Raw genomic sequence first — 26,681 nt, forward strand, 5'->3', positions numbered from 1 at the left:
TCTCCTGGTGCCAATCCCAAAACTCAGGGTGCCAATCTTGGAATTCCAGATGCCAATCCCAGAATTTGGGCTGCCAGTCCCGGAGCTCTGGTGCCAATCTTGGAATTCCAGGTGCCAATCCCAGAGCTCCAGGTACCAATCACAGAATTTGGGACAATTTGCCAATCCCAGAGATCTGGTGCCAATCTGGAATTCCAGGTGCCAATCCCAGAACTTGGAGTGCCAATCCCAGAGCTCTGGTGCCAATCCCAGAATTCCAGGCACCAATCCCAGATCTCCGGGTGCCAGTCCTGGGTCTGTCACTTCTGGGGCCGTGTCCCCTGGGCTGTTCCGGGATTGGGTCTGGGATTTTGGGATTGGGGAGCGGCTGGGGCCCTGCGGTGTGAGGGACGCGCTCGACACTTCCCAGTGTCGGGATTTGGGATCCAAGGCTGGGATTTGGGATCCAGAGATGGAATTTGGGATCCAGTGATGGGGAGGTGGATCTAGTGTTGGGATTTGGGATCCAACACTGGGATAATGGACCAAATACTGGGAAAATGGGTCCAAAACTGGGATTATGGGCCAAACACCGGGATAACGGACCAAACACTGGGATAACGGATCAAACACTGGGGTAACGGATCAAACACCAGGATAACGGACCAAACACCGGGATAACGGATCAAACACTGGGATAACGGATCAAACACTGGGATAACGGATCAAACACTGGGATAACGGATCAAACACTGGGGTAACGGATCAAACACTGGGATAACGGATCAAACACTGGGATAACGGATCAAACACTGGGATAACGGATCAAACACTGGGGTAACGGATCAAACACTGGGATAACGGATCAAACACCGGGATAATGGACCAAACACTGGGATAACGGATCAAACACTGGGATAATGGACCCAACACTGGGATAACGGATCAAACACCGGGGTAACGGATCAAACACCGGGATAACGGATCAAACACCGGGGTAACGGATCAAACACTGGGGTAACGGATCAAACACCAGGATAACGGACCCAACACTGGGGTAACGGATCAAACACTGGGATAACGGATCAAACACTGGGGTAACGGATCAAACACTGGGGTAACGGATCAAACACTGGGATAACGGATCAAACACTGGGATAATGGACCAAACACTGGGATAACGGACCAAACACTGGGGTAACGGATCAAACACTGGGATAACGGATCAAACACTGGGGTAACGGATCAAACACTGGGATAACGGATCAAACACCGGGATAACGGACCCAACACCAGGATAACAGATCAAACACCGGGATAACGGATCAAACACCGGGGTAACGGATCAAACACCGGGGTAACGGATCAAACACCGGGATAACGGATCAAACACTGGGATAATGGACCAAACACTGGGATAACGGATCAAACACTGGGGTAACAGATCAAACACCAGGGTAACGGATCAAACACCGGGATAACGGATCAAACACTGGGATAATGGACCAAACACTGGGGTAAGGGATCAAACACCGGGGTAACGGATCAAACACTGGGATAACGGATCAAACACCAGGATAACGGATCAAACACTGGGATAACGGATCAAACACTGGGATAATGGACCAAACACTGGGGTAACGGATCAAACACCGGGCTAACGGATCAAACACCGGGATAACGGATCAAACACTGGGATAATGGACCAAACACTGGGATAATGGACCAAACACTGGGGTAACGGATCAAACACCGGGCTAACGGATCAAACACTGGGGTAACGGATCAAACACTGGGATAATGGACCAAACACCGGGATAACAGATCAAACACTGGGGTAACGGATCAAACACTGGGGTAACGGATCAAACACTGGGATAATGGACCAAACACCGGGATAACAGATCAAACACCGGGATAACGGATCAAACACCGGGGTAACGGATCAAACACCGGGGTAACGGATCAAACACCGGGATAACGGACCCAACACTGGGGTAACGGATCAAACACTGGGATAACGGACCAAACATTGGGGTAACGGATCAAACACCGGGATAACGGATCAAACACCGGGGTAACGGATCAAACACTGGGATAACGGATCAAACACCGGGGTAACGGATCAAACACTGGGGTAACGGATCAAACACTGGGGTAACGGATCAAACACTGGGATAACGGATCAAACACTGGGATAATGGACCCAACACCGGGATAACGGAACAAACACTGGGATAACGGACCAAACACTGGGGTAACGGATCAAACACTGGGGTAACGGATCAAACACCGGGATAACGGATCAAACACCGGGATAACGGATCAAACACCGGGGTAACGGATCAAACACTGGGGTAACGGATCAAACACCGGGATAACGGATCAAACACCGGGGTAACGGATCAAACACCGGGATAACGGATCAAACACTGGGATAACGGATCAAACACCGGGATAACGGATCAAACACCGGGGTAACGGATCAAACACCGGGGTAACGGACCAAACACTGGGATAACGGATCAAACACTGGGGTAAGGGATCAAACACTGGGGTAACGGATCAAACACCGGGATAATGGACCAAACACTGGGATAACGGATCAAACACCGGGGTAACGGATCAAACACTGGGGTAACGGATCAAACACTGGGGTAACGGATCAAACACCGGGATAACGGATCAAACACCGGGGTAACGGATCAAACACTGGGATAACGGATCAAACACCGGGATAACGGATCAAACACTGGGATAACGGATCAAACACCGGGGTAACGGATCAAACACTGGGGTAACGGATCAAACACCGGGGTAACGGATCAAACACTGGGATAATGGACCCAACACTGGGGTAACGGATCAAACACTGGGGTAACGGATCAAACACCGGGGTAACGGATCAAACACCGGGATAACGGATCAAACACCGGGGTAACGGATCAAACACTGGGATAACGGATCAAACACCGGGATAACGGATCAAACACTGGGATAACGGACCCAACACCGGGATAATGGACCCAACACTGGGGTAACGGATCAAACACCGGGGTAACGGATCAAACACTGGGATAACAGATCAAACACTGGGATAACGGATCAAACACCGGGATAATGGACCCAACACCGGGGTAACGGATCAAACACTGGGATAACGGATCAAACACTGGGATAAGGGATCAAACACCGGGATAATGGACCCAACACTGCGATAATGGACCCAACCCCGGGGTAGCAGCTGCAGCTGAGCTGTCCAGGCCATGACACCTTCTCCTCCCACTCTTCCCAGATTTTGGGGTCTCTGCTGCCTCTCCCGGCCCCCCAGTGCCCCACGCCCGGCTCCTGAGTGCGGACACAGCGGCTTGTCCCGATCCGTCAGCAAATTCCCGGCTCCTCCCTGACCCCTGACTTCCTCCTCCTCCTCCTCCTCCTCCTCCTCCTCCTCACATTCCTGGCAGTGGGGGCAGCTCCGGGGCCTCTCCCGCTCCGGGGCCCCTCGAGCAGAGAATTCGGGTGGATTTGGGGGAAAATCCACGAAAACCCCACGGGCACGGCGATGTCCCAGCCCGGGCTCTCCCACGCATGGTTCCCAGGGGATGAGTTTTAACAAAAATCCCATCTTTTCATCCCATTTTTGCTGCAGCCAATCTCGGGCGCTTTGGGGCTGGAAGGTTTCAGTGCCCCCCGGGAATTTGGGAATTCCTGGGGCTGGGGGATCCACGGGAAAGAGAGGAGGGAGCCCCTGGCGTGTCCCGGGAATGTGCAGCCGCCAGGACAAGGCCTGGGATCGCAGCCAGGGCAGGCAAAAAAAAGTTTGGAAATCCCCGGGAGAGAGGGAAAAAAATGGTCTTTTCCATGGAAAAAAATCTGGGAAGGATTTCTGCTGCTCAAAAAATCTGCTCTCCGACCCCCCTGGCCCAGCTCCGGGGGCACAGCAGGGCCGGGCTGTGTCGGGCGCCACTTCCCATTTTTCCCAGGTTTCCTCCAAATCCCTCCAGGCAGAAAAAAAAAATTCTATTTAAGATTAAAGAGGAAAAAAAAAAAAAAAAGAGAGAGAGAGGGAGGGAGAAAAAAGAAAAAGCTCAAAAAGAGGAACAGAGAGGGAGGGGGGGAAAAAATTCCAGCCCTGAAAAGATTCCGGGAAGATGGAGGAGCTCCCGCACGCACACACGGACACACACACACGTGGCCAGATGTGCACAGACGTGGCCAGATGTGCACGCGCGCGTCTCCAGGTGTGTCCAGGTGTCCCGAGCCCTGTCCAGATGTGCACGCGCCCAGATGTGCACGCAGGAGCGCAACCCTGGTCCAGATGCACGCCCCAAAATGCAGATGTGTGCCCCAAAATGCAGATGTGCGCCCCAAAATGCAGATGTGTGCCCCAAAATGCAGATGTGCACCCAACACGTGTGCAAACATGAGCGAGGCATGAGAGCAGCTGTGCATGAACACCCCAAAACACACATTTACACCCCAAAATACACATTTACACCCCAAAACACACATTTACACCCCAAACCATACGTTTACACCCCAAAACACACATGTGCATACCCCAAATCCCGTTCGCTAGCCCCAAATCCCCCTCGCTCGCCCCAAATCCCGTTTGCTCGCCCAAATCCCGCTCACTCGCCCCAAATTCCACCTTGCACACCCCAAATCCCCCTCGTCCACCCCAAAACCACACTCGCACACCCTAAATCCCCGTCGCTCGCCCCAAATTCCCCCTCGCCCGCCCCAAAACCACACTCGCACACCCCAAATCCCCTTCGCTCGCCCCAAATTCCGCCTCGCACACCCCAAATCCCCCTCGCTCGCCCCAAATCCCGCTCGCCCGCCCCAAAACCACACTCACACACCCCAAATCCCCCTCGCTCGTCCCAAATCCCCCTCGCCCGCCCCAAATCCCGCTCGCCCGCCCCAGCGCGCATTCGCGCGCCGCCCCACAGACGCTCCCCCGCGCAGCCCCACGCGTGACACGCGCGCACGTCCCCGCTCTCCCCCTCCTTCCCTCCCTCCCTCCCTCCTCCTCCTCCTCCTCCTCCTCCTCCTCCTCCCCCCGCGCTCGCGGCTCCCTCTCCCCCGTGCTCGCCCCCCCGGCCCGCCCCCCGCCCGCCCCGCCCCCGCCGCCGCTCGCTCGGGGCTCGGCGCGCAGCGGAGCCGCCGGAGCTCCGTGGCCCTTCCCGGCCCCTGCCCGGCCCCGGCCCGGCCGGGCCAGGCTCCCCAAGAGCGCTGCCGGTACCGGGGGCGGCGCGGGGCCGAGAGGGGCGGCGATCACCCGGCCCCGAACCCCCCCGGACCCCCGGGACCCCCGGCGGGCCCTGCCCCGGAGCGCGGCCGCCGCCACGGGACGGGAGCATGCGGATCCTCCTCCTGTGCCTGCTGACTCTCGCCGGGACCCGCGGGCAAGGTGGGCACCGCCGGGGGCGAGCGGGCACCGGGCGGGCGGGGGGCGCCGGGATCGGGGACCGCGCGTTGGGAGGGCAGCGGCACCGGGAGCGGCACCGGGAGCGGCACCGCGAGCCGGACCGGGAGCGGGAGCGGGCAGCGGGCGGGGGCAGCGGGGCCGCCCCGGAGCGCCGTTCCCAACTCCGCGGGCAACGCTCCAGCCCCGCTCGCCGCCGGTCCCGCCCGTTCCCGGAGGGATGAGAGCGGCTCCGGCCGGGAGCGGGGCTCCGAGGGGTCCCGGGGGGTTCCGGCGGTGCTGGCGGTGCTGGCGGGCCCGGGGGTCGGTGCTTGTGGAGCCGCCGTTGTGCTGCCGGAGGGTTCAGATGGAATCGCGGCCGGTTCGCCTCAGTCGCGGGCCCGGTTTTGCCAAATCCTGGGGTGGGTTCTCGTGGATTCCCCCGATCCAGGACCGGGGGATCCCGATGGAACCGGGCCCGGTTCTCCCAAACCCCAGGGCTGCTCCTCGTGGACCCCCCCTTCGGTACCGGGGGGTCCTGATGGAACCGGGCCGATCCTCCTGGATCACCCCCTCCCGGTACCGGGGGGTCCCGGTGGAACTGGGCCCGGTTCTCCCAAACCCCAGGGCTGCTCCTCGTGGACCCCCCCGCTTCGGTACCGGGAGATCCCGGTGGAACCGAGCCCGGTTCTCCCAAAGCCCAGGGCTGGTTCTCATGGACCCCCCCCCTCTTCGGTACCGGGGTGTCCCGGTGGAACCGGCCCCGGTTCTCCCCGGTCCTGTGGCTGCTCCTCATGGACCTCCCCTTCCCTACCGGGGAGTCCTGATGGAACCAGGCCCGGTTCTCCTGGACCACCCCCCTCCGGTACCGGGATCCCGACGGAACCGGGCCCGGTTCTCCCCTCCCGGTGCCGCTCGGTTCCCCCCGGTTCCGGTCCTGTCGGAGCCCCCGGAGCGGGACCGAGGTTTCGGGCCCCCCCATCCCGGTGTGGGTCCCGGGCCCCCCTCCCGGTGCCCGGGGCCGGTTCCGGTGGGCAGCGCTGGCCGGGGGGGGTGGGGGGGGGTCGGGGACCCTGGGGTCAAACGGGACCCCCGGGGGGGGGGACGGGGGGGACAGGGCTGAGGGTGATGGGGGGACTTGACCCGGCCGGGGGGGGGGGGGGGGTCTGTCCGTCCGTCCGTGCGTCCGTCCGTCCGTGGCGAGTGCAGCGGCCACCTCCGGGGGGGGCCCCCAGGACCCCAGCCCAGGCATTCCTTGGAAAAGGGTCTGGGGGGAGCCCGGAGCCCCCTTTGCCCACCCTTTGCCCACCCCCACCCCCTCAGAGCCCCCACCCGGGGTGGGGAACAACCCAATCTCCCCCCCCCGCCACGACCCCCCAAAACCCGCGCTGTGCCCTCCCCGGGGGAAACTGAGGCACGGGGAGCTGCTCTGCCAAGGTCACGCTGAGGAAAAGCTGCGGGCTTGGTGGGGGGAGGGGGGGGCTGGGGGTCCCCAAAACCTCTCGGAGGGAAGGGGAGGGGCACCCCCATCCCCGCGGGGAGTTTCGGGGGGTCTCCCCCCCGTCCGCAGGGCCGGGGCCGGGCTGTGCCCCGCGCCCGGGCAGCCCCAGCGCGGCCTCCGGCTCTTCCCAGCTGCAAAATCCAATCTAATTTTTAATTAAGGGGGCGGCGTTGCTAAGATGCCAGGAGGAGAGAGGGGAAGGCAGGAAAAAAAAAATAAAATAAAGGGGGGAAAAAAAAGAAAAACCACCCCAAAATAAAACCCCCAAAAATAAACCCGCCGGGACCGCGGGGCTTTGAAAAGGAGCGAGCGGAGGAGCCGGGGCAGCACCGGGACCCCGGGACCCCCGGGACCCCCGAGGGGCCGGGGCAGCACCGGGACCCCGGGACCCCCGGGACCCCCGAGGGGCCGGGGCAGCGCCGGGGGCTCCGCGGGGTCGGGGCAGCGCCGGGGGCTCCGCGGGGCCGGGGCAGCGCCGGGGGCTCCGCGCCCCCCGGGAACAAAAGCGGCCGCGCTCCCGCCCCGGGGCCACGCGGGGAGCGGCGGCAGCGGCCCCGAGCGGCGGGGGGCGCCGGTGTGGGGCGGGGGGCTCCGGTGTGGGGCGGGGGGCGCCGGTGTGGGGCGGGGGGCTCTGGTTTGGGGTGAAACGGCTCCAATTTTGGGTGGGATGGCTCCGGTGTGGGGCGGGGGGCGCCGGTGTGGGGCGGGACAAGTCCAGTTTAAGATGGGAGGGATTTGTTTTGGGGTGAGATGGCTCCGATTGGGATGGGAGGGATCCAGTTTGGGATGGAAGGGATCTGGTTTGGGATGGGAGGGATCCAGTTTGGGGTGGAAGGGATCCGGTTTGGGATGGGAGGGATCCGGTTTGGGATGGGAGGGATCCAGTTTGGGGTGGAAGGGATCCGGTTTGGGATCAATGGCTTCATTTTGGGATGGGAAGGATCCGGTTTGGGATGGGAGGGATCCGGTTTGGGATGGGAGGGATCCAGTTTGGGGTGGAAGGGATCCGGTTTGGGATGGGAGGGATCCAGTTTGGGGTGGAAGGGATCCGGTTTGGGATGGGAGGGATCCGGTTTGGGATGGGAGGGATCCAGTTTGGGATGGAAGGGATCCGGTTTGGGATGGGAGGGATCCGGTTTGGGATCAATGGCTTCATTTTGGGATGGGAAGGATCCAGTTTGGGTTGGGAGGGATCCAGTTTGGGATCAATGGCTCTGTTTGGGATCAATGGCTTCATTTTGGGATGGGAGGGATCTGGTTTGGGGTGGGAGGGATCTGTTTTGGGATCAATGGCTCCAATTGGGATGGGGTGGGAGGGATCTGGTTTGGGGTGGGAGGGATCCGTTTTGGGATCAATGGCTCCAGTTTGGGGTGGGAGGGATCCGGTTTGGGATCAATAGATGCAGTTTGGGGTGGGAGGGATCCAGTTTGGGATCAATGGCTCCCGTTTGGGATAGAAGGGATCCGGTTTGGGATTGATGGCTCCGACTGGGATAGAACAGGTCAGTTTTGGGATCAGTGGCTTCATTTTGGGATAGGGGGGAACCAGTTTGGGATGGAAGGGATCCGTTTTGGGATCAATGGCTCCAGTTTGGGGTGGGAGGGATCTGGTTTGGGATGGGAAGGATCCAGTTTGGGATTGATGGCTCTGTTTGGGATGGGACGGATCCATTTTGGGATCAGTGGCTCCAGTTTGGGATGGAAGGGATCCGGTTTGGGATCGATGGCTCCAGTTTGGGGTGGGAAGGATCCGTTTTGGGGTGGCAGGGATCCAGTTTGGGATCGATGGCTCAGTTTGGGATGGGACAGATCCATTTTGGGTTGGGATGGCTCTGGTTTGGGATCGATGGCTCCAGTTTGGGATGGGAGGGATCCGGTTTGGGATCAGTGGCTCCAGTTTGGGATGGAAGGGATCCGGTTTGGGATCGATGGCTCTGGGATCAACGGCTCCAGTTTGGGATGGGAGGGATCCGGTTTGGGATGGGAAGGATCCAGTTTGGGATTGATGGCTCTGTTTGGGATGGGACGGATCCGTTTTGGGATCAGTGGCTCACGTTTGGGATGGAAGGGATCCGGTTTGGGATCGATGGCTCTGGGATCAACGGCTCCAGTTTGGGATGGGAGGGATCCGGTTTGGGATCAGTGGCTCAGTTTGGGATCAGGGCTCACGTCCCTGCGTGACAATCCCAGTGATACCCAAACCCATCCCAAACCCATCCCAAATCCATCCCATCCCAAACCCATCCCAAACCAAACTCATCCCAAACCAAACCCATCCCAAACCTATCCCAAACCCATCCCAAGCCCAACCCAAACCAAACCCATCCCAAACCCATCCCAAGCCCATCCCAAACCCATCCCAAACCCATCCCATCCCATCCCAAACCCATCCCAAACCCATCCCAAAACAAACCCATCCCAATTCCATCCCATCCCATCCCAAACCCATCCCAAACCCATCCCAAACCCATCCCAAACCCATCCCAAACCCATCCCAAACCCATCCCAAACCCATCCCAAACCCATCCCAAACCCATCCCAAACCCATCCCAAACCCATCCCAAACCCATCCCAAACCCATCCCATCCCAAACCCATCCCAAACCCATCCCAAATCCATCCCATCCCATCCCAAACCCATCCCATCCCATCCCAAACCCATCCCAAACCCATCCCAAACCCATCCCAAATCCATCCCATCCCATCCCAAACCCATCCCAAACCCATCCCAAACCCATCCCAAACCCATCCCAAACCCATTCCATCCCAAACCCATCCCAAACCCATCCCAAACCCATCCCAATCCCATTCCATCCCAAACCCATCCCATCCCAAACCCATCCCAAACCCATCCCAAACCCATCCCAAACCCATCCCAAACCCATCCCAAACCCATCCCAATCCCATTCCATCCCAAACCCATCCCATCCCAAACCCATCCCAAACCCATCCCAAACCCATCCCAAACCCATCCCAAACCCATCCCAATCCCATTCCATCCCAAACCCATCCCATCCCAAACCCATCCCATCCCATCCCAAACCCATCCCAAACCCATCCCAAACCCATCCCAAACCCATCCCAATCCCATTCCATCCCAAACCCATCCCATCCCAAACCCATCCCATCCCATCCCAAACCCATCCCAATCCCATCCCAAACCAAACCCATCCCATCCCATCCCAAACCCATCCCAAACCCATCCCAAATCCATCCCAAACCCATCCCAAACCCATCCCAAACCCATCCCAAACCCATCCCAAACCCATCCCAAATCCATCCCAAACCCATCCCATCCCATCCCAAACCCATCCCAAACCCATCCCAAACCCATCCCAAACCCATCCCAAACCCATCCCAAACCCATCCCAAACCCATCCCATCCCAAACCCATCCCAAACCCATCCCAAACCCATCCCAAACCCATCCCAAATCCATCCCAAACCCATCCCAAATCCATCCCAAACCCATCCCATCCCAAACCCATCCCAAACCCATCCCATCCCATCCCAAACCCATCCCAAACCCATCCCAATCCCCCCTTTGTGTTCCTCCATCACCTCCAAGATGAGCCCGGACAGAATTTGGGGTTTTTTCTGGAATTTTTGGGGTTTTTCCAGGAAAATTCTGGGTTTTCTCAGGCCAACGTGGGGTTTTTCGGGAAAATTTTGGGTTTTTTTCTGGAATTTTTTTGGTTTTTCCAGGAAAAATTGGGTTTTTTTCGGGCCAACGTGGGGCTTTTCAGGAAAATTTGGGGTTTTTTCTGGAATTTTGGGGTTTTTTTCAGGCCAACATGGGGTTTTTCAGGAAAATTTGGGGTTTTTTCCTAGAATTTTTTGGTTTTTTTCAGGAAAATTTGGGGGTTTTCTGGGCCAGTGTGGGGTTTTTCAGGAAAATTTGGGGTTTTTTCTGGAATTTTTTTGTTTTTTTCAGGAAAATTCGGGTTATTTTCAGCCCAACGTGGGGTTTTTCAGGAAAATTTGGGGGTTCTTTCTGGGATTTTTTTTTGTTTTTTCAGGACAATTTGGGGTTTTTTTCTGGATTTTTTTTTTTTTTTTCAAGAAAATTTGGGGTTTTTTTCTGGAATTTTTTGGTTTTTTCCTGGATTTTTTTTGTTTTTTTTCTGGAAAATTTGGGGTTTTTTCAGCCCAACATGGGGTTTTTCAGGAAAATTTGGGGTTTTTTCTGGAATTTTTTTGGTTTTTTTCTGGAAAATTTGGGGTTTTTTTCGGGCCAGCGTGGGGTTTTCCAGGAAAAGTTGGGTTCTTTCTGGAATTTTTGGGTTCCGTGCTTCCGTCGTTTCTCTCGGAATCATTCCCTGGATCCCACCCTTCTCCACTCCAGCCCCGTTTCAATCTCCGCCGTGACCGCGCCTCAAATCGAAATTTTGCTGCGTTCCCGGCCGCTCTCCTCCTCTCTGCGGGCTCTTTATTTGTTTTATTTGGGTTTTATTATTATTTTATATTTCATTTGGGTTTTATTTTGGTTTTTTATTTTGGGTTTTATTTTGGGTTTTTATTTTATTTTTTACTTTGTTTTTTATTTTATTTTTTTATTTTATAGTCTACTTTTTATTTTATTTTTTTATTATTTTATATTTTATTTTATGCTAGATTTATATTTTATTTTGCATTTTGTTTTATAATTTTATTTTATTTTTATTTTTATTTTTTTATTTTAATTTAATTTATTTTACTTTTTTTTTTTTTTTTTTTTTTTTTTTTTTTTATTTTTTATTTTATTTTAATTTCCCTGCCTTTTCCTCTTTCCCTGTCCCCAAGGGATTTGGGATCCTGTGGAACTGAACTGGGATGAACTGGGATGGACTGGGATGAACTGGGATGGACTGGGATGGACTGGAACTGAACTGGGATGGACTGGGATGAACTGGGATGGACTGGGATGGACTGGGATGAAGTGGGATGAACTGGGATGTACTGGGATGGACTGGAACTGAACTGGGATGGACTGGGATGGACTGGGATGGACTGGGGTGGACTGGGATGGACTGGGATGGACTGGGATGGACTGGGATGGACTGGGATGGACTGGGATGGACTGGGATGGACTGGGATGGACTGGGATGGACTGGGATTGACTGGGATGGACTGGGATGGACTGGGATGAAGTGGGATGAACTGGGATGGACTGGGATGGACTGGGATGGACTGGGATGAAGTGGGATGAACTGGGATGGACTGGGACGGACTGGGATGGACTGGGATGGACTGGGATGGACTGGAACTGAACTGGGATGGACTGGGATGGACTGGGATGGACTGGGATGGACTGGGATGGACTGGGATGAAGTGGGATGGACTGGGATGGACTGGGATGAAGTGGGACGGACTGGGATGGACTGGGATGGACTGGGATGGACTGGGATGGACTGGGATGGACTGGGATGAAGTGGACGGACTGGGATGGACTGGGATGAAGTGGGATGGACTGGGACGGACTGGGATGGACTGGGATGGACTGGGATGGACTGGGATGGACTGGAACTGAACTGGGATGGACTGGGATGGACTGGGATGTGACCCTTGACCCCAGGCTCGGGAACGGGAACTGGGGGCGGCGGGAATTTGGGGTGACCGGGGGGATTGGGGGGAATTTGGGGTGTCTGGGGGGATTGGGGGATTTTGGGGTGTCTGGGGGGATTGGGGGGAATTTGGGGTGACCGGGGGGATTGGGGGATTTTGGGGTGTCTGGGGGGATTGGGGGATTTTGGGGTGTCTGGGGGGATTGGGGGGAATTTGGGGTGACCGGGGGGATTGGGGGATTTTGGGGTGTCTGGGGGGATCGGGGAGATTCGGGGGTGGTTTTGTGGGAATTTGGGGGGATTTTGGGGTGATTGGGGGAATTCTGGGGTGGTTTTGTGGGAATTTGGGGGGATTTTTGGGTCCTTATTTGTGAATTTGGGGTGATTTGGGGTGGTTTTTGTGAATTTGGGGTGATTATGGAGTAATTTGGCTGGTTTTGGGGTGTTTTTTTGTGATTTTGGGGTGATTTGGGGTGATTTGGCTGATTTTGGGGTGTTTTTTGTGATTTTGGGGTGATTTGGGGTGATTTGGCTGGTTTTGGGGTGTTTTTGTGATTTTGGGGTGATTTGGGGTGATTTGGCTGATTTTGGGGTGTTTTTTGTGATTTTGGGGTGATTTGGGGTGATTTGGCTGGTTTTGGGGTGTTTTTGTGATTTTGGGGTGATTTGGGGTGATTTGGGTGATTTTGGGGTGATTTTTTGTGAACTTGGGCTGATTTTGGGGTTAGTTGGGGTGATTTGAGGTGATTTTAGGGTGATTTTCTTGTGATTTTGGGGTGATTTTGGGTGATTTCAGGTGATTTTTTGTGATTTTGGGTGGTTTTTTTATTTCAAGGTGATTTTTTTGTGATTTTGGGTGATTTGGGGCGATTTCTGGTGATTTTCTTGTGATTTTGGGTGATTTGGGGGCGATTTCAGGTGATTTTGGGGCGATTTCTGGTGATTTTGTTGTGATCTTGGGGCGATTTCTGGTGAATTTTTTGTAATTTTGGGTGATTTGGGGACAATTTCAGGTGATTTTTTTTGTGATTTTGGGTGATTTGGGGACAATTTCAGGTGATTTTTTTGTGATTTTGGGGCGATATCTGGTGATTTTTTTTGTAATTTTGGGTGATTTTTTGTGATTTTGGGTGATTTTGGGACAATTTCAGGTGATTTTTTGTGATTTTGGGTGATTTTGGGACAATTTCAGGTGATTTTTTGGTGATTTTGGGGCGATTTCATGTGATTATTTGTAATTTTGGGTGACTTTTTGTGATTTTGGGTGATTTTGGAGCGTCCCTAAGCTCATTAACATCCCAGCTCATTAATTAATTAGCCCATTAACTCATTAATTAACTCATTAATGCCTTCACTCGTTAATGGTTTCCTCATTTCACGCCCCCGGTTCCATCCGGGGCTGAGCAAATCCCACCTGGGCACATCCCGGGAATGCCCAGCTCGGAATTTTGGGGAATTCTCGGGAATTTTGGGGAATTCTCAGCAATTTTTGGGAATTCTCGGGAGTTATCGGGAACTCTCCGGAATTTTTTGGGAATTATCAGGAATTAATGTCCCAAATTATTGGGAAGTTTTGGGAATTCTCGGGAATTCTCAGGAGTTATCGGGAATTTTTTGGATATTCTTGGGAATTATCAGGAATTACCAGGAATTTTTGGGAATTCTCAGGAATTAATATTGGGAATTTGGGGGAATTCAGAGGAATTTTTGGGAATTTTTGGGAATTTTTGGGAGTTATCAGGAATTTTCAGGAATTCTCAGGAATTTTTGGGCATTCTCAGGAATTTTCGGGAATTCTCAGGAAATTTTGAGAATTTTCGGGAATTCTCGGGAATTTTCAGGAATTTTCAGGAATTTTCGGGAATTCTCCCCCTCCCCACGCTGCCCCCAAGCCCCGCCCCTTTTCCCTCTCCCGGCTCCTGCTCTCTTCATTATCTCCTAATTAATCGCTTGGCGCTAATTGGGCACGCGGCTCATTTGCATAACGCGGCGGGGAGGGGCCCCCGGGGGGGGGGGGAGGACAGAACCCCCCGAACCCCCCCCAGAGCCCCCCAAAACCCCCCAAAACCCCCCAAAATCCCCAAAACCCCCCAAAACGCCCAAAACCCCCCAAAACCCCCAAAACCCCCCCAAGGAGCTGGGGCAGATTGAGGGGGAAAGGGGCGGGATTTGGGATTTGGGATTTGGGATTTGGGGATTTGGGGTTTGGGATCAGGGATTTGGGATTTGGGATCAGGGACTTGGGGTTTGGGGTTTGGGGATTTGGGATCAGGGATTTGGGGTTTGGGGTTTGGGGATTTGGGGTTTGGGATCAGGGATTTGGGATTTGGGATCAGGGACTTGGGGTTTGGGGTTTGGGGTTTGGGGTTTGGGGATTTGGGGTTTGGGGTTTGGGGATTTGGGGTTTGGGATCAGGGATTTGGGATTTGGGATCAGGGATTTGGGGTTTGGGGTTTGGGGATTTGGGGTTTGGGATCAGGGACTTGGGGTTTGGGGTTTGGGGTTTGGGGATTTGGGATTTGGGATCTGGGATTTGGGGTTTGGGGTTTGGGGTTTGGGGTTTGGGGTTTGGGGATTTGGGGATTTGGGGTTTGGGATTTGAGGATTTGGGATCAGGGATTTGGGATTTGGGGATTTGGGATTTGGGGTTTGGGATCAGGGATTTGGGATTTGAGGAGTTGGGATTTGGGATCAGGGATTTGGGATTTGGGATTGGGATCTGGGATTTGGGTTTGGGGTTTGGGGTTTGGGATCTGGGATTTGGGATTTGGGTTTGGGGTTTGGGGATTTGGGGTTTGGGATTTGGGATGGGAGATTTGGGGTTTGGGATCAGGGATTTGGGATTTAGGATTTGGGGTTTGGGGATTTGGGGTTTGGGAACTGGAGTTTAGGATTTGGGATTTGGGTTTTGGGATTGGGGATTTGGGGTTTGGGGTTTAGGATTTGGGGTTTGGGATTGAGAATTTGGGATCAGGGATTTGGGGTTTGGGAACAGGAGTTTAGGATTTCGGGGTTTGGGGTTTGGGATTTGGGATCGAGAATTTTGGATTTGGGGATTTGGGGTTTAGGATTTGGAGTTTGGGATTGAGAATTTGGGATCAGGGATTTGGGGTTTGGGGTTATTTGGGATTTGGGGTTTGGGATCAGGGGTTTGGGATTGGGGATTTGGGGTTTGGGGTTTGGGGATTTGGGACTTAGGATTGAGAATTTGGGATCAGGGATTTGGGGTTTGGGGTTATTTGGGATTTGGGGTTTGGGATCAGGGATTCGGGATTGGGGATTTGGGGTTTGGGGATTTGGGGTTTGCAGTTTGGGGATTTGGGGCGTAGGATTTGGGTTTTGGAGTTTGGGGTTTGGGATTTGGGGATTTAGGATTTGGGGTTTAGGATCTGGGATTTGGGATCGAGGATTTGAGATTTGGGGATTTGGGGTTTGGGATTGAGAATTTGGGATCAGGGATTTGGGGTTTGGGGTTTGAGATTTGGGATCAAGAATTTTGGATTTGGGGATTTGGGGTTTAGGGTTTAGGATTTGGGATTGAGAATTTGGGATCAGGGATTTGGGATTTGGGATCAGGGGTTTGGGGGTTGGGATTTGGGGTTTGGGATCGAGAATTTGGGATTTGGGGATTTGGAGTTTAGGAATTGGGGTTTGGGATTTGGGATCAGGGATTTGGGGTTTGGGATTTGGGTTTGGGGTTTGGGATTTGGGATCGGGGATTTGGGGTTTGGGATTTGGGGTTTAGGGTCTGGGATTTGGGATTTAGGATTTGGGGTTTGGGATCTGGGATCTCCGGGATGCATCCAGAGGCACCAGGAGCTGGAGCAGCCCCTCCTGTCCCTTCTCCCCCCGCCCCAAAAGTGACACCGGGACCCCCGGGAGGGGATCTAAGGAGCGGGGGAAAAATGGGGTGAAAAGGGGGAAAAATGGGGAAAAAATGGGGGGAATGGGAAAAAATGGGGAGGAAAATGGGAAAAATGGGGGGAAATAGGAAAAAATTGGGAGGGATGGGAAAAAATGGGGGAAATGGGAAAAAATGAGGGGGAAATAGGAAAAAATTAGGGAGAAAATGTGAAAAATGGGGTGAAAAGGGGGAAAAATGGGGAAAAAATGGGCGAAATGGGAAAAAATGGGGGGGGGAATGGGAAAAATGGGGGGAAATAGGAAAAAATGGGGGAAATGGGAAAAATGAGGGGGAAATAGGAAAAAATTAGGGAGAAAATGTGAAAAATGGGGGGAAATGGGGGAAACTGGGAAAAAAAAGGGGGGGAAATGGGAAAAAATGGAGGAGTAAAGGGGGAAAATGGGGAGGGAAGTGGGAGAAGAGGAAAAAAAGGAGGAAAAAGGGGGAAAAAGGGAGGGAAAAGGGGAAAAAGGGGGAAGGAGGCCTTTTGTGCAAGGGCTGGGACATAAAGGGCTGGCAGCGTTGCCATGGCAACGGGCGGATTATGATCCAAATGGAAATCAAAATCCGGGGGGGGAGGTTTGGGATGGGAATGGGAAGGGAAGGAGGAAAAGGAGGAGGAGGAGGAGGAGGGGGAAGGAAAAAACAACTTTTATTTCCAAGGCGAGAGCGGTTGGAGGCGTTGCCATGGGAACGGGGGAGGGGGAAAGTTTAATTTTTTTGTGATTTTTTTTTTTTAATTAAACGCGAATGGGGAAGGGGCGGGGAGGAGGAGGAGGAGGAGGAGGAACGCGATGAAGGCTCCGGGGTCGGGATCAATCCTTGGGGTGTCCCGTGGGATCGGGGAGGGAGCCTTGCCCAGGTGGATTTTTCCCCCCCAAAAAAATTCACATTTTCTCCCTTCAGCCAGCTGGGCTTTTCCCAAAATCCACATTTCCCCCCCAAAATTCATATTTTTCCCCTTTCCCCATGTGGATTTTCCCCAAAATCCATGTTTCCCCCCCAAAATACACATTTTCCCCTTTCCCCGGTTGGATTTTTCCCAAATTCCACTTTTTTTCCCCCTTCCTCAAATGGATTTTCCCCAAAATCCACATTTCCCCCCCAAAATCCACCGTTTTCCCCTTTCCCCATTAGTATTTTCCCCAAAATCCACCTTTCCCCCCAAAAAATCCACATTTTTCCCTTTTCCCCAGCTGGATTTTTCCCAAATTCCACTTTTTTTCCCCCTTCCCCAATTGAATTTCCCCCAAAATCCACATTTTTTCCCCTTTCCCCATGTGGATTTTCCCCAAAATCCACCTTTCCCCCCCAAAAATCCACATTTTTCCCCTTTCCCTGGTTGGATTTTTCCCAAATTCCACTTTTTTCCCCCCTTCCCCAAATGGATTTTCCCCAAAATCCACATTTTTCCCCTTTCCCCAGCTGGATTTTTCCCAAATTCCACTTTTTTCCCCCCTTCCCCAAACGGATTTTCCCCAAAATCCACATTTTTCCCCTTTCCCCGGTTGGATTTTTCCCAAATTCCACTTTTTTCCCCCCTTCCCCAAACGGATTTTCCCCAAAATTCACATTTTTCCCACTTTCCCACCCTCTTTGGGGCTGGAAATGGGAATATCCCGAAGCTGGGGCCACTTTTGGGGGGGACAATTCCAGGCCCCTTTTTCCTCCTCTTTTCCCCTATTTTGTTGAAATTTCATTAAAAAAAAAAAAAAAAAAAAAAAAAAAAAAAAAAAAAAAAAAAAAAAAAAAAAAAAAAAAAAAAAAAAAAAAAAAAGAAAAGAAAATCCCGAGCGGATTTGGTTTAAGTAAAGTTGGGAAAAAGGGAATTTCCCACCCAAACTGGGATTTGAGCTCCGCCAGGGCGGTTTTTGGGGTGGTTTGGGGGATTTTTAAAGGGATTTAGGGCAGGAATGGAACCCTTGGGATCAAGGAGAGGAGCAGGGAGGGAAACTGAGGCACGACATTTCGGGTTTTCCGGGAAAAGCCGCGATCCCTGCGCAGGTTCGGCTTTTCCGTCCCGAAGAAAAAATCAGGGAAAAATCAGAAATGATCCCAAAATGGATCAAAGCGGCCGGGCCGGCGCGCGAAGGGTTAAAAACTCGGCGTTTTTGCCTTTCCTCGCCTTTCCAGAGGGAGCCTTGGCAGGAAATTCCTCAAATTCCAGGAGTGTGGGATCATCGCCCGGCCCGACCGCAGCGGGGAGGGAGCGGGAGCGGGAGGGCTCGGGACACCCCAAAAAAAAAACCCGAATCCCACCCGAAAAACCCCGAATTCCACCCCAAAGAAATCCCGAATCTCACCCCGAAAAATCCCGAATCTCACCCCGAAAAATCCCGGATTTCACCTCAAAAAAATCCCGGCTCTCACCCCAAAAAAATCCCGGCTCTCACCCCCAAAAAATCCCAAATCTCACCCCGAAAAACCCCGAATTCCACCCCAAAAAATCCCAGATCTCACCCCAAAGAAACCCCGAATTCCACCCCAAAACTCCCCCGAATCTCACCCCAAAGAAATCCCGAATTCCACCCCAAAAAAATCCCAGATCTCACCCCGAAAAATCCTGAATCTCACCCCAAAAAAATCCAGAATCTCACCCCAAATAAATCCCGAATCTCACCCGAAGAAATCCTGAATCCCACCCCAAAGAAATCCAGAATCTCCCCACCAAAAAAAAAAAAAAAAAAAAATCCCGGATTCCCCTAAAAAAATCCAAATCTCCCCCCAAAAAACCCGAATGTCCCCAGGAAGATCCCGAATACCCCAAAAATAACCCAGAAAAATCCCAAAGTTCCCAAATTTCACTCCTGGGGTGACCCAGGGGGATCAACCCCCCCCAAAAAAAACCCCAAAACTGCCCTGACCCCCCAAAAACTGCCCTGACCCCCCCAAACCCCCCTGCCCCCCAAAAAACCCGGACCTGACCCCCCCAAATTCCCCCCGACCCCCCCCAAACCGAGTCCTCAGAGGCTCCAGGGACCCCTCCCCAAATCAGAGCCCCCCAATACCGCCCTGGCCCCCCCAAACCCCCCTCGACCCCCAAACCCGGACCTGACCCCCCAAAAACCGCCCTGACCCCCCAAACTGAGCCCCCCAGAGGCTCCAGGGACCCCTCCCCAAATCAGAACCCCCCAAACCCCCCCGACCCCCCCTAAAAACTGCCCTGACTCCCCGAAAAACTGCTCTGACCCCCCAAAAACTGCCCTGACCCCCCCAAAAACCGCCCTGACCCCCCCAAAAACTGCCCTGAGCCCCCCAAATTGAGCCCCCCAGAGGCTCCACGGACCCCTCCCCAAATCAGAGCCCCCGAAAACCGCCCTGGCCCCCCCAAACCCCCCTGATCCCCCCCAAACCTCATCTGACCCCCCCCAAATTGAGCCCCCCAGAGGCTCCAGGGACCCCTCCCCAAATCAGAGCCCCCCAAAAACCCGGACCTGACCCCCCCAAACTCCCCCTGCCCCCCCAAAAAACTGCCCTGCCCCCCCCAAACCCCCCCGACCCCTCCCTGACCCCCAAACCGCCCCTGCCCCCCCCAATCCGCCCCTCCCCCCCCGTCCCTCGCGCTCCTCCATTGGCGCGGCTTTAATTAATTAGCGCAGGAACAATCTCTAATTAAGACTTTTGTTCGTTCGCTCGGGCGCTGGGCGGGGGGAGGATTTTTTTGAGAGGGAAACGGGGAGAAAATTAAAAAAAAAAAAAAAAGAAAAAAGAAAAAAAAAAAAAAGAAGCGCTGGAACCGTTCCCCCCCCCCCCCCCCCCCGGAGCTGCGGCCTCGTTAGCAGATGCCTTAATGAGACATCGCTAATTAATGGGATTAACGGCCCCGGATGGCGGGAGAGGCGCCCCAGTCCCGGCCCCGGGGCCGCAGGGAGCGGGGGAAGGAGCAGCACCGCCCGTGCCTCAGTTTCCCCCGTGGAATAACCCCATCCGCGCCTCGGTTTCCTCTGATCCGTGCCTCAGTTTCCCCTTGGAAATTCAGCGCCCAAAGAAATCCAGGGACCCGTGCCTCAGTTTCCCCATGGAAATCCCGTGTCCAAGGGGATCCCTGGAGGGATCGGGATCGCCCGTGCCTCAGTTTCCCTTTAGAAATCCACCACCGTGCCTCAGTTTCCCCCATGGTATAACCCCATCCGTGCCTCGGTTTCCCCTCATCCGCGCCTCAGTTTCCCCTATGGAAACCCCATCTGTGCCTCAGTTTCCCCCATGGGAAGCAACCCCATCCGTGCCTCAGTTTCCCTTTGGAAATCCCCTCCGTGCCTCAGTTTCCCCGCGGAAATTCGGTGCCCAAGGGATGCCGGTGCCCAAGGGAGGCCATCGCTCATCCCGGTGCCCCCAGGGGCACGGGGCCACCCCGGGGGTGCCCGGCCCCGGCCCCGCCCTGCCCCCGCGCCGCGGCGGCACCGCCAAGGTGACCCCGGGAGGGCCACGGGGACCCCGGCGGGGGGAGGGGCAGGGGGAGGGGGAGGGGAGCGAGCCGGGAGAGGGGGAGGGGCGGCGATCTCCGCCCGTTCGCTTTTCTGATTCCGCCTCTCAAGCGTGGAAAGGGCCGGAGAGACCGGGGAGACCGGAGAGACCGGGGAGACCGGGGAGACCGGGGAGACCGGGGAGACCGGGGAGCTGAGAGAGACCGGGGAGACCAGAGAGACCGGGGAGACTGGGGAGACCGGGGAGACTGGGGAGACCGGGGAGACCGGGGAGACCGGAGAGACCGGAGAGACCGGAGAGACCGGAGAGCTCAGAGAGACCGGGGAGACCGGAGAGCTCAGAGAGACCGGAGAGACCAGGGAGACCGGAGAGACCGGGGAGACCGGAGAGCTCAGAGAGACCGGGGAGACCGGAGAGCTCAGAGAGACCGGAGAGACCAGGGAGACCGGAGAGACCGGGGAGACCGGAGAGCTCAGAGAGACCGGGGAGACCGGAGAGACCGGGGAGACTGGGGAGACCGGAGAGCTCAGAGAGACCGGGGAGACCGGGGAGACCGGAGAGACCGGAGAGACCGGAGAGACCGGAGAGCTCAGAGAGACCGGGGAGACCAGGGAGACCGGGGAGCTGAGAGAGACCGGGGAGACCGGGGAGACCGGGGAGACCGGGGAGACCGGGGAGCTGAGAGAGACCGGGGAGACCGGGGAGCTCAGAGAGACCGGGGAGCTCAGAGAGACCGGGGAGACCGGGGAGACCGGGGAGACCGGGGAGCTCAGAGAGACCGGGGAGACCGGGGAGCTCAGAGAGACCGGGGAGCTGAGAGAGACCGGGGAGACCGGGGAGACCGGGGAGACCGGAGAGACCGGGGAGACCGGAGAGACCGGGGAGCCCGGGGAGACCAGAGAGACCGGGGAGACCGGAGTGACCGGGGAGACCGGAGAGACCGGGGAGACTGGGGAGACCGGGGAGACCGGAGAGACCGGGGAGACTGGGGAGACCGGAGAGACCGGAGAGCTCAGAGAGACCGGGGAGATCAGAGAGACCGGGGAGACTGGGGAGACCGGAGAGACCAGGGAGACTGGGGAGACCGGAGAGACCGGGGAGACCGGAGAGCTGAGAGAGACCGGGGAGATCAGAGAGATGAGAGAGCCCCTTCCCTTCCCTTCCCTTCCCTTCCCTTCCCTTCCCTTCCCTTCCTTCCCTTCCCTTCCCTTCCCTTCCCTTCCCTTCCTTCCCTTCCCTTCCCTTCCCTTCCCTTCCCTTCCCTTCCCTTCCCTTCCCTTCCCTTCCCTTCCTTCCCTTCCCTTCCCTTCCCTTCCCTTCCCTTCCCTTCCCTTCCCTTCCCTTCCCTTCCCTTCCCTTCCCTTCCCTTCCCTTCCCTTCCCTTCCCTCCCTTCCCCTGCCACCCCCTGTGCCACCCCCTGTCACCTCCTGTCCCCCCTGGCTACCCCCTGACAGGGACAGGGACAGGGATGGGGACACAGGGACACCGAGGACAGTGGAGTGGCAGGGATGGGGACACAGGGACAGGATGGGGACACAGGGACAGGGATGGGGACACAGGGACAGACAGACATTGGGGAGGTTGGGATGGCAGGACAGGATTGGGGACAGGGCCAGGGCCAGGGACAAAGAGCCACTGAGAAGTCTGGGATGGCAGGGATGGGGACAGGGCCAGGGCCAGCGATGGGGACACAGGGACAACAAGGATGGTGGCGTGGCAGGGATGGGGACACAGGGACACTGAGGATGGGGTCACAGGGACAGGGATGGGGACACAGGGACACTGAGGATGGTGGCATGGCAGGGACAGGGACACAGGGACAGTGAGGACAGTGGCATGGCAGGGATGGGGACACAGGGACAGGATGGGGACACAGGGACAGGGATGGGGACACAGGGACAGGATGGGGACACAGGGACACCGAGGATGGTGGCGTGGCAGATATGGGGACACAGGGACAGTGGGGACAGTGGCATGGCAGGGATGGGGACACAGGGACAGTGAGGACAGTGGCATGGCAGGGACAGGGACAAGGATGGGGACACAGGGACACTGAGGATGGTGGCGTGGCAGATATGGGGACACAGGGACACGGGGGATGGTGGCGTGGCAGGGATGGGGACACAGGGACACTGAGGACAGTGGCATGGCAGGGACAGGGATGGGGACGCAGGGACAGCGATGGGGACAGGGACCGGGCCAGCGCTCCGCCAGGCCGGTGGCACCGCGGGGACACCGCGGGGACATCGCCCGTTCCCCACCCATGGCGGGGATTGGGGCTGCGGGCCTCAATTAACGAGGAATTAAGGGCTGGAATATTTAATTACGGCGGGATTAGAGGACGGGGATTGCGGCCAAAGCGGCTCGGGGACTTCGGGGTGACAAAAGGGCCCAGAATGACATCGGGGTGGGGGGGGGACACCGAGGTGGGACCCCCGAAGGGCGCACCCAGCACGGGGGTGGATCCCTGAGCCCCGAGATTCCCGGGACAGCCCGGAGGTGTCACCGGCTGGTGACAAGGCGGGGGCCGGGGACAGCTTGGAACCCGGAATTCTCTCCCCACCTCAGAAAATCCTGGAATTCCGCGACCCCACCCACAGCTCCCCCCGGGGGCTTTTCCAGAGCCGGGGGAAGAGGGAGGAGACCCCGGGAATCCCCCAGGGCTGGGAATTTTGGGAAGCGGGGAGGGACCGGGGGGGATGCGCCGCGGGCATCCCCAAAGCCAGGACCGTGGCGAGTTCCCTCTGGAATCCTCATCCCGCTGGTTTTGGGGTCAGGCCGGGCAGGACCCCCGGGGACTCGGCGGTGCCTTCGTGTCCCCTCCCGCGCCAGCGCCGCCGCTGCCCCGGAGCCGAAAGTCCCAAATTCCGCATCCCAAAATAGTTCCTGGAGCGGGGGGAGCGGGGATGTGCCAGGGCTCATCTCGTCTGCGAGCCCGGGCGGCGCGGCCGGGAGGGGGGCGGCACCCCCGGGAACACGGGGCCGGAATTCCCGGGAACACGGGGCCGGAATTCCCGGGAACACGGGGCCGGAATTCCTGGGAAAACGGGGCTGGAATTCCTGGGAAAACGGGGCTGGAATTCCCGGGAAAATGGGGCTGGAATTCCTGGGAAAACAAGGCCGGAATTCCCGGGAACACGGGGCCGGAATTCCCGGGAAAACGGGGCCGGAATTCCTGGGAAAACGGGGCTGGAATTCCTGGGAAAACAAGGCCGGGATTCCTGGGAACACGGGGCCGGAATTCCCGGAAAAATGGGGCCAGAATTCCCGGGAACACAGGGCCAGAATTCCTGGGAAAACGGGGCCGGAATTCCTGGGAAAACGGGGCCGGAATTACAGAATTCCCTGGAAAACAGCTCGGGACCCCTCCCCATCCCATAAATCCCATAAATCCCTCCCCATCCCATCCCATGGATCCCATGGATCCCATCCCATCAATCCCATGGATCCCATCCCATGGACCCCATGGATCCCACCGATCCCACCCCGCCCCACTGATCCCGCCCCATCCCCTCACTGTCCCCACCCCGCGGTGCCACCCCCGGAGGTGCCCCCGGTGTCCCCTGGGGACATCAGGGACACGAGGGGACACAAGGGGCCAGCGGTGACACGAGGGGGACATCAGGGACATGAGAGGGACAGTGGGGACACGAGGGGACAGCGGGGACATGAGGGGACAGCGGGGACATGAGGGGACAGCGGTGACACGAGGGGGACATCAGGGACACGAGGGGACAGCAGTGACACAAGGGGGACATCAGGGACACAAGGGGGACACTGGGGACACGAGGGGACAGCAGCGACACGAGGGAACACAAGGCGACAGTAGAGACACGAGGGGACACAAAGGGCCAGCGGTGACACGAGGGGGACATCAGGGACACGAGGGGACATGAGGGGACAGTAGGGGCATGAGGGGTACATCAGGGACATGGGGGCACAGCGGTGACACGAGGGGACACAAGGGGACAGTGGGGACATGAGGGGGACAGTGGGGACACAAGGGGACACGAGTGGACAGCAGTGACACGAGGGGGACATCAGGGACACGAGTGGACAGCAGTGACACGAGGGGGACAGTAGGGGCATGAGGGGACAGCAGTGACACGAGGGCACAGCGGTGACACGAGGGGACAGCAGCGACACGAGGGGACAGCAGCGACACGAGTGGACAGCAGTGACACGAGGGGGACAGTAGGGGCATGAGGGGACAGCAGTGACACGAGGGGACAGCAGCGACACGAGTGGACAGCAGTGACACGAGGGGGACATCAGGGACACAAGGGGACAGCAGTGACACGAGGGGGACATCAGGGACACGAGGGGACAGCGGTGACACGAGGGGGACATCAGGGACACGAGTGGACAGCAGTGACACGAGGGGGACATCAGGGACACGAGGGGACAGCAGTGACACGAGGGGACATCAGGGACACGAGGGGACAGCGGTGACACGAGGGGGACATCAGGGACACGAGGGGACAGCGGTGACACGAGGGACACAAGGGGACAGTGGGGACAGTGGTGACACGAGGGGACACGGGGCACAGCGGTGACACGAGGGACACAAGGGGACAGTGGTGACACGAGGGGACACGGGGCACAGCGGTGACCCCGGAGCTGCCCCAGCCTCTTCCCTTCCCGCTCCAAGAAACCCAAATCCTCTTTCCTTCCCCGCAGAAAAGGGAAAAAAAAACCAAAAAAACCAACCCGGGAAGAGCTTTTTTATTTTATTATTTGGGTTTTTTTAGAGCTCTCCTCCCTCCTCGCCTCTTTCGGGGTTTGGTTTGGTTTAGTTTGGTTTGGTTTGGGTTTTTTTTTTTTTTTTTTTTTAATTTTTTTTTTTTTTTCATGTAAAAATAGCAGCGAACAGCTCGGGAAGAGAAGGGAAGAGGGGAAAGGTTTTAAATTTGAAAGCCGCGAGGAGAGGGAAGGGGAGGAGGGAGAGATAAAATAAGGGGGGGGGGAATGGGAGAAAAGGGGGGAAGATAATAGGGGGGGGGGAAAGGAAAAAATGGGAAAAAACGGGGGAAAAAGGGGGATAAAAAGGGGAAAAAATGCAGAGAAGCAAAGCTGAGGCACAGGGAGGGGAGGAGGGAGAGATAAAATAAGGAGGGGGAAAATGGGGGGAAAGGGGGGAAGAAAATGGGGGGGAAAAAAGGGGGAAAATGGGAAAAAACAGGAAAAGAAAGGGGGAGGAAAGGGACAGAAGTGCAGAGAAGCGGAGCCGGCGCGGGGAGGTTTGGCTGCATGTGAGAGCGGCCAGCGCCATCCGCGGGGGGACACCGGGGACAGGGGGGGACACCGGGGACAGGGGGGACACCGGGGACAGGGGGGACACGGGGGACAGGGGGGGGACACCGGGGACAGGGGGGGGACACCAGGGACAGCGGGGACACCGGGGACAGGGGGGACACTGGGGACAGCGGGGACACCGGGGACAGGGGGGACATTGGGGACGGGGGGGGACACCGGGGACAGGGGGGACACCGGGACAGGGGGGACATTGGGGACAGGGGGGACACCGGGACAGGGGAGACACCGCGACATGGTGGGGACACCGGGACATGGGGGGGGACACCGGGGACAGGGGGACACCGGGACAGGGGGGACATTGGGGACAGGGGGGACACCGGGACATGGGGGACATTGGGGACAGGGGGGGACACTGGGACATGGGGGAGACAGCACGGGGGAGCGGGGACACGGGGGGGGACACGGGGGGACACGGGGACGGGGGGGGACACGGGGTGGGGGACACGGGGAGCTCCATCAGGGTCCTGGCTCTGCCCGGTTCGGGGACATCGCCGTGGGGACAGCAGCGTTTGGGGACATCGCCGTGGGGGTTTGGGGACAGGGGGACATTGCCGCGGGCACAGGCACGCGCTGCCACGCGGGAGGGGACCGTGGTGACAAAGGA

At 56.6% G+C, this 26,681-nt stretch overlaps 1 protein-coding gene across 1 annotated transcript in view; it reads left to right on the forward strand.

Moving 5' to 3' along the window:
* The first annotated feature begins 5,139 nt into the window (after window positions 1–5,139).
* KIRREL1 (kirre like nephrin family adhesion molecule 1) overlaps window positions 5,140–26,681 on the forward strand; it is a 47,210-nt gene continuing 25,668 nt past the window's right edge. The window contains exon 1 of the mRNA XM_053967179.1: window positions 5,140–5,395. Within this exon, the coding sequence (XP_053823154.1) occupies window positions 5,344–5,395 (52 nt within the window). The 5' untranslated portion in view covers window positions 5,140–5,343. The remainder of the gene's footprint in view (window positions 5,396–26,681) is intronic.

Source organism: Vidua chalybeata, chromosome 29 (genome assembly GCF_026979565.1).
Source record: "Vidua chalybeata isolate OUT-0048 chromosome 29, bVidCha1 merged haplotype, whole genome shotgun sequence".
Taxonomy (NCBI): domain Eukaryota; kingdom Metazoa; phylum Chordata; class Aves; order Passeriformes; family Viduidae; genus Vidua; species Vidua chalybeata.